General features: G+C 39.7%; 1 protein-coding gene across 2 annotated transcripts in view; it reads right to left on the bottom strand.

The window, feature by feature from the left end:
- Positions 1-751: 751 nt before the first annotated feature.
- Positions 752-12,544, bottom strand: part of rfwd3 (ring finger and WD repeat domain 3) — a 63,333-nt gene continuing 51,540 nt past the window's right edge. For both annotated transcript variants that reach the window (XM_063067396.1, XM_063067397.1), the window contains exons 12-13: positions 10,753-10,970; positions 752-1,848 (exon numbers count right to left, since the gene is read on the bottom strand). In XM_063067396.1, coding sequence (XP_062923466.1) covers positions 1,705-1,848; positions 10,753-10,970 — 362 coding nt within the window. In that variant the 3' untranslated portion in view covers positions 752-1,704. The remainder of the gene's footprint in view (positions 1,849-10,752; positions 10,971-12,544) is intronic.

Below are 12,544 nucleotides of genomic sequence, written 5' to 3'. Positions count from 1 at the left end.
ACCATGGAGAGCATTCTGACAAGCTGCCTCACTGTCAGGCTACTGCACAGGATCCAAAGAAGCTGCAGAGGGTTGTAAATTTAGTCAGTGCCATCTTGGGTACTAGCCTACGAAGTACCCAGGACATCAAGGAGCGGTGTCTCAGAAATGCAGCATCCATTATTAAGGACCTCCAGCACCCAGGGCATGCCCTTTTCTCACTGTTACCATCAGGTAGGAGATATAGAAGCCTGAAGGTGTACACACACACACACACACACACACACAGTGATTCAGGAACAGCTTCTTCCCCTCTTCCATCCGATTCCTAATGGATATTGAACCCCTGAACACTACCTCACTTTCTTAATGCATATTATTTGTTGTTTTACATGATTTTTAATCAATTCAGTAGCAGTAAAAATCTTAACCAAAGTGTTACACGTACCTTTGTGCAAGTGAGCAATAGTTACACAAACTTCAAACTGGACCCCCAGATTGATCAAGAAAAATCAAAATCAAATGCAATGCAGATGAGCTTACTTAAATGAAGCAAGTTCACAAAAGGAAAAAGTTAAACAAGTCTGGAATGCAGAGGTGGAGTTGACATCAAGTGGATAGTTGTAATTATTTAAAAAAACAGCAGGCAACTGCAACATTATCATGGATTTTGCTTGCAATGCAAGTTCTGATGGAACATGGGAATTATCCAGTTATCACTTAATCAGCAATTGGAGGGCTGGAGAATAAAGAACCAAAAATTTCACATGCAGATAATTTTTTTATTTCAATGTAATAGTATTAAAATGACACATATACATACTGAAAATTTTGATTGCAAATGAGCATATTCCCAGTCAAGTGCAGATCAAATACTAGCATCCACTGCCTTCACCGTGGACCCCAACAGGAAATTTCCTGCATCAAATCAGACTATCAGACTCTTGTAACACATCCTGTCATGGTCCCTTTCTCTCGATCATTATGTTATCAGAGTCAACATTCTGGTCCTCTCTAGTATCTAATCAAATCAACAGATGCAAATTCTTTTTCTCCTCAAATCAGGAGATGCAGCATCACACCAAATTGTACAAGATCCCAATATTCTGAAGGTCCTCCAATGGTAGAGGGAACCATTTCCACACGTCTAAATGGGAGGGATTTTGAAAAGGTTGGATTTAAAAGGGCAATGCTGTGGATTAGCCTTCATGTTATTAATAGTCCCCCTCCCAACATGTACTCAAATTTCTTTTCTGTTGGCCTACTGCATGTCAGTTAAATATAGAAATCCTCATTGGAATTAGACAAAGGCGAAGGGATACAGAATGGGTGGGAGGAGTTGCTGCAGGTCTCTTGGGGACTCCTGGTGATTTATATTATTTATACATTAATAAAGGCAAAGTACATTGCAAATGCCAAGAGATGTAAAATAACGAATAGGAAAAACAGTACTAAAAAAAGCTTTTATTTTTACCCAGAGTCTTGTCGGAAATGTCACCACTCTCATTAGTTGCATTTGTCAACAATGGAAGCAATTAAACAAAGGCCATGGCTTACAGCACAGGAACACTTTGATGATTAGATGGAGAGGATACATCTGTCACACATGGCCCACATATGAGCAAAGTTTTATAAAGTGCCATGATTCATCCCATCATCAGATTTGGGCCTTTGATTTCCATCCTTGGCAAGTCAGTGAAAACAAAGCTATAAATATAGTTTCCATCAGGTCCACTTGTAGATCTTCACCATTTTTTCAGTCAGTGTTCCAAGGAAATTGGTTTGATTCACCTCAAATGGACAGATATCCAGTATGGGTTGGTCAGCTTGAAGCTTCTGGATGAGAGAGCCTGTCCCTGCATTCCACAACTGTGATAGAAATAGAATGAACACGGTTACTGAGTCTCAAAACTAGAGATGAAAGTTCAAAATTAAAGCCGGTGAATAACAATAGCAAGTATCAAAGTAATAAAAGGAAGGAAAAAGTATGCAATTAAATATTTATTGCACAAAGCTCATCAAATATAGTAAAGAAATAAACAGAAAATCTGAAGACAGTAAGGAACTAAGGTAGGTCTTATGTACTCAACTTGGAGCAGGGCTGTAGAAAATCCTGCTTCAGTTATATGGAGCACTGGCAAGACCACACCTGAAAGACAGTGGAACGACAGATGTAACAGAGGGAGTATAGCAAAAGGTTTACTAGACCAATCCAAAACAGAGGGAGTGTCTCAAGAAGACAGCCTTGCCAAAATGATGAGCAATCTCATTTGAAAGACAAAGCTGACATGGAATTGTTTATTTTTCTTGTCTATATCCATGTTTTGGAGTCTCACAATAAAGGATCTGCCACTCAAGTCAGGGATGGTGATTTTTTTTTCTAAATATAAATATAGATTAATTGCATAATCTCCTGAGGCGGGAGGAGAGACAGCAGAGCGCCGCGTGTGCGCAGCCCTCCGGTGAAAAATGATATCGTATCCGTTAAATAGGGGCCGTGGACAATTCTGATTTGATGGAGACAGACGTGAAAGCACAGAGGAACATCTAGAGAAATTTCTGAAGTGCCAGTTCGCTGCTGTTGTTACTGCGCAGTCAGGAATCTTCCAGAGGGAAGGCCTCAAAATCCCCGGCTTTGCCTGCTGTTGGCGACCGAGATTGAGGTCGAATCGTTCGGACAGATATGGCGCTCAGTACTCGGTGTCAGAGAGCTGATCGGAGGCTTGAAGTTTTCGGATGACTCAGAGTCGGACTGTGGTCGGGCACGGCAGAGAGAGTTTTTCTTCCTTCTCCCGTCTGCGTGAGATGTGGGACATTTGAGAGACTTTGAACTTTTTACTGTGCTCATGGACTTCTTCATTAAGTTATGGTATTGTTGCACGGTTGTAACTGTATGTTATAATTATGTGGTTTTGTTACCCGTTTTTTCAGTCTTGGTCTGTCCTGTGTTTTGTGATATCACACCGGAGGAAATATTGTATCATTCCTTGGTGCAAGCATTACTAAATGACAGAGAATCCAGGATGGTTTGTTGCCTCCCAGGTGCCAGGGTCAAGGATGTCTCTGATCGATTGCATGACATTCTGAAGTGGGAGGGTGACCAGCCAGATGTCGTGGTGCACATCGGTACCAATGACATAGCAAGGAAGAGTGAAGAGGTCCAGGACAGTGGGTATAGAGAGCTTGGTAGGAAGTTGAAAAGCAGGATCTCAAGGGTCCTGACGAAGGGTCTCGGCCTGAAACGTCGACTGCACCTCTTCCTACAGATGCTGCCTGGCCTGCTGCGTTCACCAGCAACTTTGATGTGTGTTTCTCAAGGGTGGTAATCTCAGGATTGCTACCTGTGCTAGGTGCCAGTGAGGGTAGGAATAGGATGCTCTGGAGGAGGAACAAGTGGCTGGGGAACTGGTGTAGGGGGCAGGGTTTCAGATTTCAGGATCATTGGGACCTCTTCTGGGGCAGGTGGGACCTGTACAAGAGAGACGGGTTACACTTGAACCACAGGGGGACCAATATCCTTTCAGGGAGGTTTGTTAGTGCTATTGGGGAGGCTTTAAACTAGATTTGCAGGGGGATGGGAACCAGAGTGCCAGAGCTGACAGTGTGGCTGGGGTGAAAATAAATGATGTTGAAAGTTTAAGCAAATCCGCTAATAGAAAGGTTGTGAGTGGTGGTAAAAATCTTCTGAGGTGTATATATTTCAATGCTAGGAGTATTGCGGGGAAGGCGGATGAGTTGAGGGCGTGGATTGACACGTGGAATTATGATGTTGTAGCAATTAGTGAAACTTGGCTACAGGAGGGGCAGGACTGGCAGCTTAATATTCCAGGGTTCCGATGTTTCAGATGTGATCGAGGCAGAGGAATGAAAGGTGGGGGAGTAGCATTGCTTGTTAGGGAAAATGTTACAGCAGTGCTCAGGCAGGACAGATTAGAGGGCTTGTCTACTGAGTCCTTATGGGTGGAGCTGAGAAGCAGGAAAGGTATGGCCACATCAGTGGGATTGTATTACAGACCACCCAATAGTCAATGAGACTTGGAAGAGCAAATCTGCAGAGAGATAGCAGGCAACTGCAGGAAACATAAAGTTGTGGTGGTAGGGGATTTTAATTTTCCATACATTGATTGGGACTCCCATATGTTAGGGGTCTAGATGGTTTAGAGTTTGTAAAATGTGTTCAGGAAAGTTTTCTAAATCAATACATAGAGGGACCAACTAGAGGGGATGCAATATTGGATCTCCTGTTGGGTAACAAATTAGGGCAAGTGACAGAAGTCTGTGTAGGGGAGCACTTTGGTTCCAGTGATCATAACACCATTAGTTTCAATTTGATCATGGACAAGGATAGATCTGGTCCTAGGGTTGAGGTTCTGAACTGGAAGAAGGCCAAATTTGAAGAAATGAGAAAGGATCTAAAAAGCGTGGATTGGGACAGGTTGTTCTCTGGCAAAGATGTGATTGGTAGGTGGGAAGCCTTCAAAGGGGAAATTTTGAGAGTGCAGAGTTTGTATGTTCCTGTCAGGATTAAAGGCAAATTGAATAGGAATAAGGAACCTTGGTTCTCAAGGGATATTGCAACTCTGATAAAGAAGAAGAGGGAGTTGTATGAAATGTATAGGAAACAGGGGGTAAATCAGGTGCTTGAGGAGTATAAGTAGTGCAAGAAAATACTTAAGAAAGAAATCAGGAGGGCTAAAAGAAGACATGAGGTTGCCTTGGCAGTCAAAGTGAAGGATAATCCAAAGAGCTTTTACAAGTATATTAAGAGCAAAAGGATTGTAAGGGATAAAATTAGTCCTCTTGAAGATCAGAGTGGTCGGCTTTGTGCGGAACCAAAGGAAATGGGGGAGATCTTAAATAGGTTGTTTGCGTCTGTATTTACTAAGGAAGCTGGCATGAAATCTATGGAATTGAGGGAATCAAGTAGTGAGACCATGGAAACTGTACAGATTGAAAAGGAGGAGGTGCTTGCTGTCTTGAGGAAAATTAAAGTGGATAAATCCCCGGGACCTGACAGAGTGTTCCCTTGGACCTTGAAGGAGACTAGTGTTGAAATTGCGGGGGCCCTGGCAGAAATATTTAAAATGTTGCTGTCTACAGGTGAAGTGCCAGAGGATTGGAGAGTGGCTCATGTTGTTCCGTTGTTTAAAAAAGGATCGAAAAGTAATCCGGGAAATTATAGGCCGGTGAGTTTAACGTCAGTTGTAGGTAAGTTATTGGAGGGAGTACTAAGAGACAGAATCTACAAGCATTTGGATAGACAGGGGCTTATTAGGGAGAGTCAACATGGCTTTGTGCGTGGTAGGTCGTGTTTGACCAATCTGTTGGAGTTTTTCGAGGAGGTTACCAGGAAAGTGGATGAAGGGAAGGCAGTGGATATTGTCTACATGGACTTCAGTAAGGCCTTTGATAAGGTCCCACATGGGAGGTTAGTTAGGAAAATTCAGTCGCTAGGTATACATGGAGAGGTGGTAAATTGGATTAGACATTGGCTCGATGGAAGAAGCCAGAGAGTGGTGGTAGAGAATTGCTTCTCTGAGTGGAGGCCTGTGACTAGTGGTGTGCTACAGGGATCAGTGCTGGGTCCATTGTTATTTGTCATCTATATCAATGATCTGGATGATAATGTGGTAAATTGGATCAGCAAGTTTGCTGATGATACAAAGATTGGAGGTGTAGTAGACAGTGAGGAAGGTTTTCAGAGCCTGCAGAGGGACTTGGACCAGCTGGAAAAATGGGCTGAAAAATGGCAGTTGGAGTTTAATACTGACAAGTGTGAGGTATTGCACGTTGGAAGGACAAGCCAACGTAGAACATACAGGGTTAATGGTAAGGCACTGAGGAGTGCAGTGGAACAGAGGGATCTGGGAATACAGATACAAAATTCCCTAAAAGTGTCGTCACAGGTAGATAGGGTCGTAAAGAGAGCTTTTGGTACATTGGCCTTTATTAATCGAAGTATTGAGTATAATAGCTGGAATGTTATGATGAGGTTGTATAAGGCATTGGTGAGGCCGAATCTGGAGTATTGTGTTCAGTTTTGGTCACCAAATTACAGGAAAGATATAAATAAGGTTGAAAGAGTGCAGAGAAGGTTTACAAGGATGTTGCCGGGACTTGAGAAACTCAGTTACAGAGAAAGGTTGAATAGGTTAGGACTTTATTCCCTGGAGCATAGAAGAATGAGGGGAGATTTGATAGAGGTATATAAAATTATGATGGGTATAGATAGAGTGAATGCAAGCAGGCTTTTTCCACTGAGGCAAGGGGAGAAAAAAACCAGAGGACATGGGTTAAGGGTGAGGGGGGAAAAGTTTAAAGGGAACATTAGGGAGGGCTTCTTCACACAAAGAGTGGTGGGAGTATGGAATGAGGTGCCAGACGAGGTGGTAAATGCGGGTTCTTTTTTAACATTTAAGAATAAATTGGACAGATACATGGATGGGAGGTGTATGGAGGGATATGATCCGTGTGCAGGTCGTGGGACTAGGCAGAAAATGGTTCGGCACAGCCAAGAAGGGCCAAAGGGCCTGTTTCTGTGCTGTAGTTTCTATGGTTCTATGGTTCTAAAAGAGGACTGTGTGTCTTCATAATCTAAAAAAATATAGAACACAGAAACAAAGGGAAAAGTAAATCACACCACTACTGGAGAAACGGAGTAAAAAATTGATGTTTGAGTCTGATAGCCTTTACCATAGGGTTTTAGAAGATGGTTAAAGCACCTTTCAAAAATTCCTCAAAATGGGAATACTTGCAACAGACTGAAAGCAAGCAAGTATAACATTGCTATTCAAAAGATGAAGGGAAATTAGGAACTGTAAATCTTTCACACTGACATAATGAATTCTAGCAGGTAGCTGACAATTAAAAGACAGTGACAGGACACATGGAAAATCATTACATGATTAATCAGCCTCAACGAGTTAATGATAAGTAAATCATATCTGACAAATCCAATTTATTTTAAAAATATAACTAGCACAATAGATAAGATAAATCAGGATATTTCCCAAGGGCTCAGTGTTGGTTAAATGACAAAAGGAAACGGTAAAAGTTCTTTTTCAGGAAAGCATATTATCATTGGTGGGTTGTTACCAGGATCTTTTTGGGATCTCAGCTGTTTCAATTTATCTTGCTGACATATCCAAGGTGGCTCATGAAACAATTCCAGGTGCAAAAATGAGCCACAAGGAGAATACAATGTGCATGCAAAGGGAACAGATAAGTTATGAGAGTAGGTAAAGTGGCAGCAGATGAAATATATGGAAACATTTGAGGCCATCCACTTGGGCAGGATGAAGAGGAAAATATTTTAAATCAAAACAGTAAATATGTACAGAGAAATCTTGATGTGCCAGCTCACAAGAAACCATGAACATACAAAAAGTAAACATAAAGATTGATATATAGGTCAGAATTGCAGAGTGATTAGAGTGCAAAAAATACAAATTCTTGCTTTAAATATTATACAAGGGCGAGGTAAAACCACAGCTGGTGTGTCACATGCAGTTTTTGACTCTTTTTCATACTTGTCTTGGGAGTTGGTACAGTGTAATTAACTAGACTGATTTTTTTTTGGAAGGAGAGGTTCCTCATTGGGAAACAAGGATTTAAAAAGATTAACTATAGTTTGTGGTGGGTGGTGCGTGGGAAGAGATCTCATTGAGACAACTATGATTCCAAAATTTAAGTGAGGCTGTATTCTCTGGATGAAGAATCTAGAACTCGGAGATAAAATCTCAGAATTATAGGATCATGCATTTAAATTGGAATGAGGACCAATTACTTTGGAATTCTCTAGCCCAGGCGCTGTAGAAGATCAGTTGCCAAGTATATTTTAAAAATTTTTTTCTCAGCATTCTTGTGACAGTGTTCCCACACTGTCAGATATTCCAAATTATTGGATGTTATTCTGTTATTTAGGAATTTTAATTATTTATGTTATATTTCTTAAATTCATTACTTTTATAATATTAATTATATTATATGCATTTGTATTAATATTTACTGCATATTAAAATATTTGTGATTTGAAAAATATAAATTTTAAATCACTTTAAGATGTTCCAGAGTACAATAGTTCTCTCAATAACTAATAGTTCTCCAAACAAGTTTTAAGGGAACAGTGATCCCTGTGCAATAGAAGAAGAAAGGTCAGAACAAGGAGCAAGGAATTGCATTCTCAGTGAACCACATGCCAAACCATCGGGGTTTTGGAATAATTGGTCTTTCCCCTTCCCTTTCTATTTTTTTTAAAATCAAGAGAATTAAGAAAGTGGACAAGGATCAACAACAATCATAAGATTGGTAGAGTACGCTTGAAGGGTTATGTGGCTTGTTACTGATTTATTTCTTACATTCTCTTGAAAGGACAGAATGCAGTACTCTAAACATTAAACAACCAGCATGCTTGTTTCTGGTTGGGCCACTAACATAACATATCTTGTATTGCTGAGTTTGTCAGAGTAGAGATGAAAAAACAAAATTGATGGAATGCATACAAGTATCAGAAACTAATGTTAAAAAAAACAGAAACTGCACTTCAGATTCAACACAAAGGTGAAATAAGTTGAACAGTAAACAAAAGTGTGAAATTCCTTTCCTTAAATTGACAGACCTGAACACGCCCAACATTTTTATTTAAAAGCAAAACTGCGGAACTTAGTGATACAACCTTCAGTCACTGCTACCACATTCTCAAGCTGCTTTCTGTTCACTCAGTGCTAAATTCTTCTCCCACCTTTCCCCATTTTTACAGTAATGATCACTAGAATCCACCTCTTACATTTGCCTCATAGTCAGAGGTTACCTTCAATGTGTCATTCTTACTTGTAGGAAACAGAAAATGGAAGCATGCTGCTATAAAGCAGGCATTCACAGCTCAAACTTGAGCTGATCAAAACAAAAAATATTTTTCATATTGCTTTATAGTTAAACCCAATTTAAATCAAATCCTAAAACAAAATTGAATTAGAGGTAGAGGAGGAGATTAGATGTCTTGGATACGGCACACACACAAATTACTATGACGTCACAGAGTTAGAAAGCAGCTAGGAACAGAAGATGCACTGGCTCATCCATCATTTGCATTTACAGCTCTTGTGCAAGGAAGCAAAATGGATAATGATAACAGGATCCTGCAGGAAGTAAATACACAGAAATGACTGTATACCCTCAGTTGGAGGAGAGAGTGAAAATAACACAAGGACAAAATTTAAGGCTTGTTATCCAAATGCATACAACATTCATTAACAAGTTGGTCGTGGCATAGATCAAAACGAATGGGTACATCTAATAAACATTAGAGATAAGTGTTTGTAGAGTGACCAAGAAAATCGAACCATTGGTCTTTAACAAATGAGATCAAAGAAATTAGAATTAGTTTAAAAAAAAACTTACTTTACAGTAATTACTGGGACTGAAAGTCACTAAATCTGCAGGAGTTGATAATCTGATTCCCAAAGTTTTGAAGTAGATGGTAGTGGAGATCGTGTGTGCACTAGCTGTTGCAAAATTCCATTAAATTCTAGAACAGCCGCCACAGATTTTAAGGTAGTAAATATAACCATACTATTCATGGAAGAAGGGAAAGAGAAAATGAAATTCTCCTTGACACATCAGGAATTTCAAGTGATGACCATGCCTGCTGCTATTATGTGGGTCAACTCAGCACACAAAAATAATTTCTGTGCGATTAGAGGACCATGTTTATGGGTGGGGAGGAAGGAATGGTGCTTGTTTTGTTGCTTGGTATGTTCTGTTTTGTTTTGTGTTGTGTGGTGTTCTGCCAAGCACTGTAAGCTTGCTATGTTGGCGCCAGAATGTGGGGTGCCACTTGCAGGCTACCCTCAGGTGTGGTAGTGTTAACCCAAATAACACGTAAATATGTCTCAATGTACACATGATAAATCTTAATCTTGAAAACTGTAGACTAGCTTGTCTGATCTTAGGAAACGTTAGAGTTAAAGAAATGTTATTAACATGATTAAGCAGAGTTAACATGGATTTATGCAAGGGACACCACATTGTACAAATCAGTTCAAAGCATTAGAGGTTGTAACTGGCAGAAAAGACATGCAAACCAGTTGATATCAGGTACTTTAGACTTCAATAAGGCTTCTGATAATGTAACACCGTACTTGGAATTAGAAAATGGTGTGAATTAAAGATTGGGTAATGTTTTGAAAACTGCAGAGTAATCAGTTTACCTTTGGACTCTGATCTATGGAATACTGCAGGGTTTGATGTGGGCCTTAAGCTCTTCACAGTCGGGTATCAATAATTTGGTGAGGGGATGAAGAGCAGGTTCACCAAATCTCCCAATGATCTAAAGCTGGGATTAGTGTGGAGTGGTGGGAGAATGTATAGAGAATGCATGGGCTTTTAGTGGGGATGTGCACCACAAACAGAATATAAGACAAATGTGAAGTCATTGATTTTGGTATAAGAAATAAAAACAGATTTTTAAATAATGAAAAGTAATTAACTGGTTACCTTAAAAAGGTGGCATATTTCTAAGTAAGACAAGTGTTAACACTACCTTACATTGCAGTGTATTCTTTTCGACTCCAACTCCCACTTCCCTGCATTCCTTTTATAATTGCTACACACAAGACAATTTTTAAAAAATTTTTAAATCAGAGAACAAGAGAACATAATACATTTATCTCCATTATCCTAACCAGCAGTGAGATTGGAATCCTGGATTAAGAACAAACATTAAACATTAAAGACAAGCAGATATTCAAGAGCAGTCAAAAAGACATCACTTACCATTGCACTGTTGGTTGCCTCATCTCCTGCACACACCAGGACACTGCCATCTTTCTCAGGACTTAAGAAAATTGCATTTTTCGTTAAAAGCTTACATGTGGGGCCTGCATTGAACGTTTGCACTGGGTAACAAGTGCAGATGAGGTTCTCGAGCGACTCTGGAGAGGCACTGCTTGATAACTCCATCATGACACACCGTAAAGAATTGTGAGTTTTACCTTCAAAAATAAACAACCTTTATTACTGCCTCCAGGACTAGTGAAACTTCAAGATTTTGAATAGTAAATAAAATTTCTATCATAAATGAGAATCTGTCAGCATCTATTCCATCATGCCAACAGCTACATAAGAACAGGAAAATACCCATCCAGTTATCAGAACAATGCAATACTGGCTGTTATTTTATATTTCCTTACTGTAGCCAAACATAACAGCATAGTCCCACTCTAAATGGAATTTACTACTGCAGAACATTTCAGCAACTGCACTGAGGCTTTCTGGTTTGATGAAGTTACACACAAGGATAAACAATGAAGTTTATTAGCTTTTGCCTTAATAAGCCAGAGTCGGTTTTATAACCACATGGATTGGTCATCGCTTTACAATGCCTTGAAAAAGTATTCAGCCCCCCACAACTATTTCCATTTTACTGTCACATCTTTTCTAAATTTAAAATATCTTGAAGGGGATTTTTTGAGCTAATTTACAAAATATTGTGCATCATATCAAATCAAAAGAAAAATTCCACAACATGTCAACTAAAAATTAAAAACCAAAATTGTGAGACTGAAAAGTGTTCTTCCTTTTTATAATTACTATGCTAACTTATATCAGTTGCATTACTGTACATTTCCACAACAAGTCACCCAATTTGTTGTTGTAGAAAATTGGAGGATCACCTGTTTTCAATGAATTCATGAGAATACATTGAATTGACTTTATTTCTTACATCCAAGTAAAAATCTTTGTTACGTCTCCGTCTAAATGTGCAACCATAGTAATTTATAATAAATAGAACAGACAATATAACATAGAAATACACTCAAATCAGCATGAGTTAATCAGTCTGATTGGCCTCGTGGAAGAAGCTGTCCCACACTCCCTCCCCCTCTAAGATCCAAAAGTATTGTAGATTTTCAACAGATCAAACCAAAATGAAGACAACAGCGTTCAAGACAAGTCAGGGAAATAATTAATAGAGAAGCACATCTGGGGAAGGGTACATGACCACCTCAAAGGCACTGAACATACCTCGGAGTTCAGTGCAGTCAATCATGAAAAAATATGAAACCACAGCTTACTGCCTAGATCAGGCTGCCCCTCTACACTGAAGTCACCAGAGAAGACTGACATTTGTATGAAAAGGCTGCTATGACACTGGCAGTCACTGAGTAAACTGCTGAAGTCAGTGGTTGCAACTGGAGATGAAGTTTATGGCTCCACAATCTCTAAGGCCTTGCATATAAAAGGTATTTATGGAAAAGCGACAAGAAAGAAATCCTGGCTTAAAAAAAAAGCATATCCTTGCCCGTAAAGACTTTACATAGTGTCACTTAGAAAGTACTGTAAAGACGTGGAAGGTGGTCTTATGGTCGGATGACACTCAAGTAAAACTTTCTGGCCTCAACATTAAGTGGTACATATGGTCTAAATCTAATACTGCACATCAGCCAGTTAACACTAACATCATCCCTACTGTAAAGTATGGTGGAGGTGGCAGCATGCTCTGGGGATGTTATTCAGCAGCAGGTACTGGAAATCTGGTCAGGATTGATGGGAAGATGAATGCTGC

Source organism: Mobula hypostoma, chromosome 14 (genome assembly GCF_963921235.1).
Source record: "Mobula hypostoma chromosome 14, sMobHyp1.1, whole genome shotgun sequence".
In the NCBI taxonomy this organism is placed as follows: domain Eukaryota; kingdom Metazoa; phylum Chordata; class Chondrichthyes; order Myliobatiformes; family Myliobatidae; genus Mobula; species Mobula hypostoma.
Note: the sequence above shows the minus strand (reverse complement) of the source record. Positions and strands in the feature narration are given on the sequence as shown.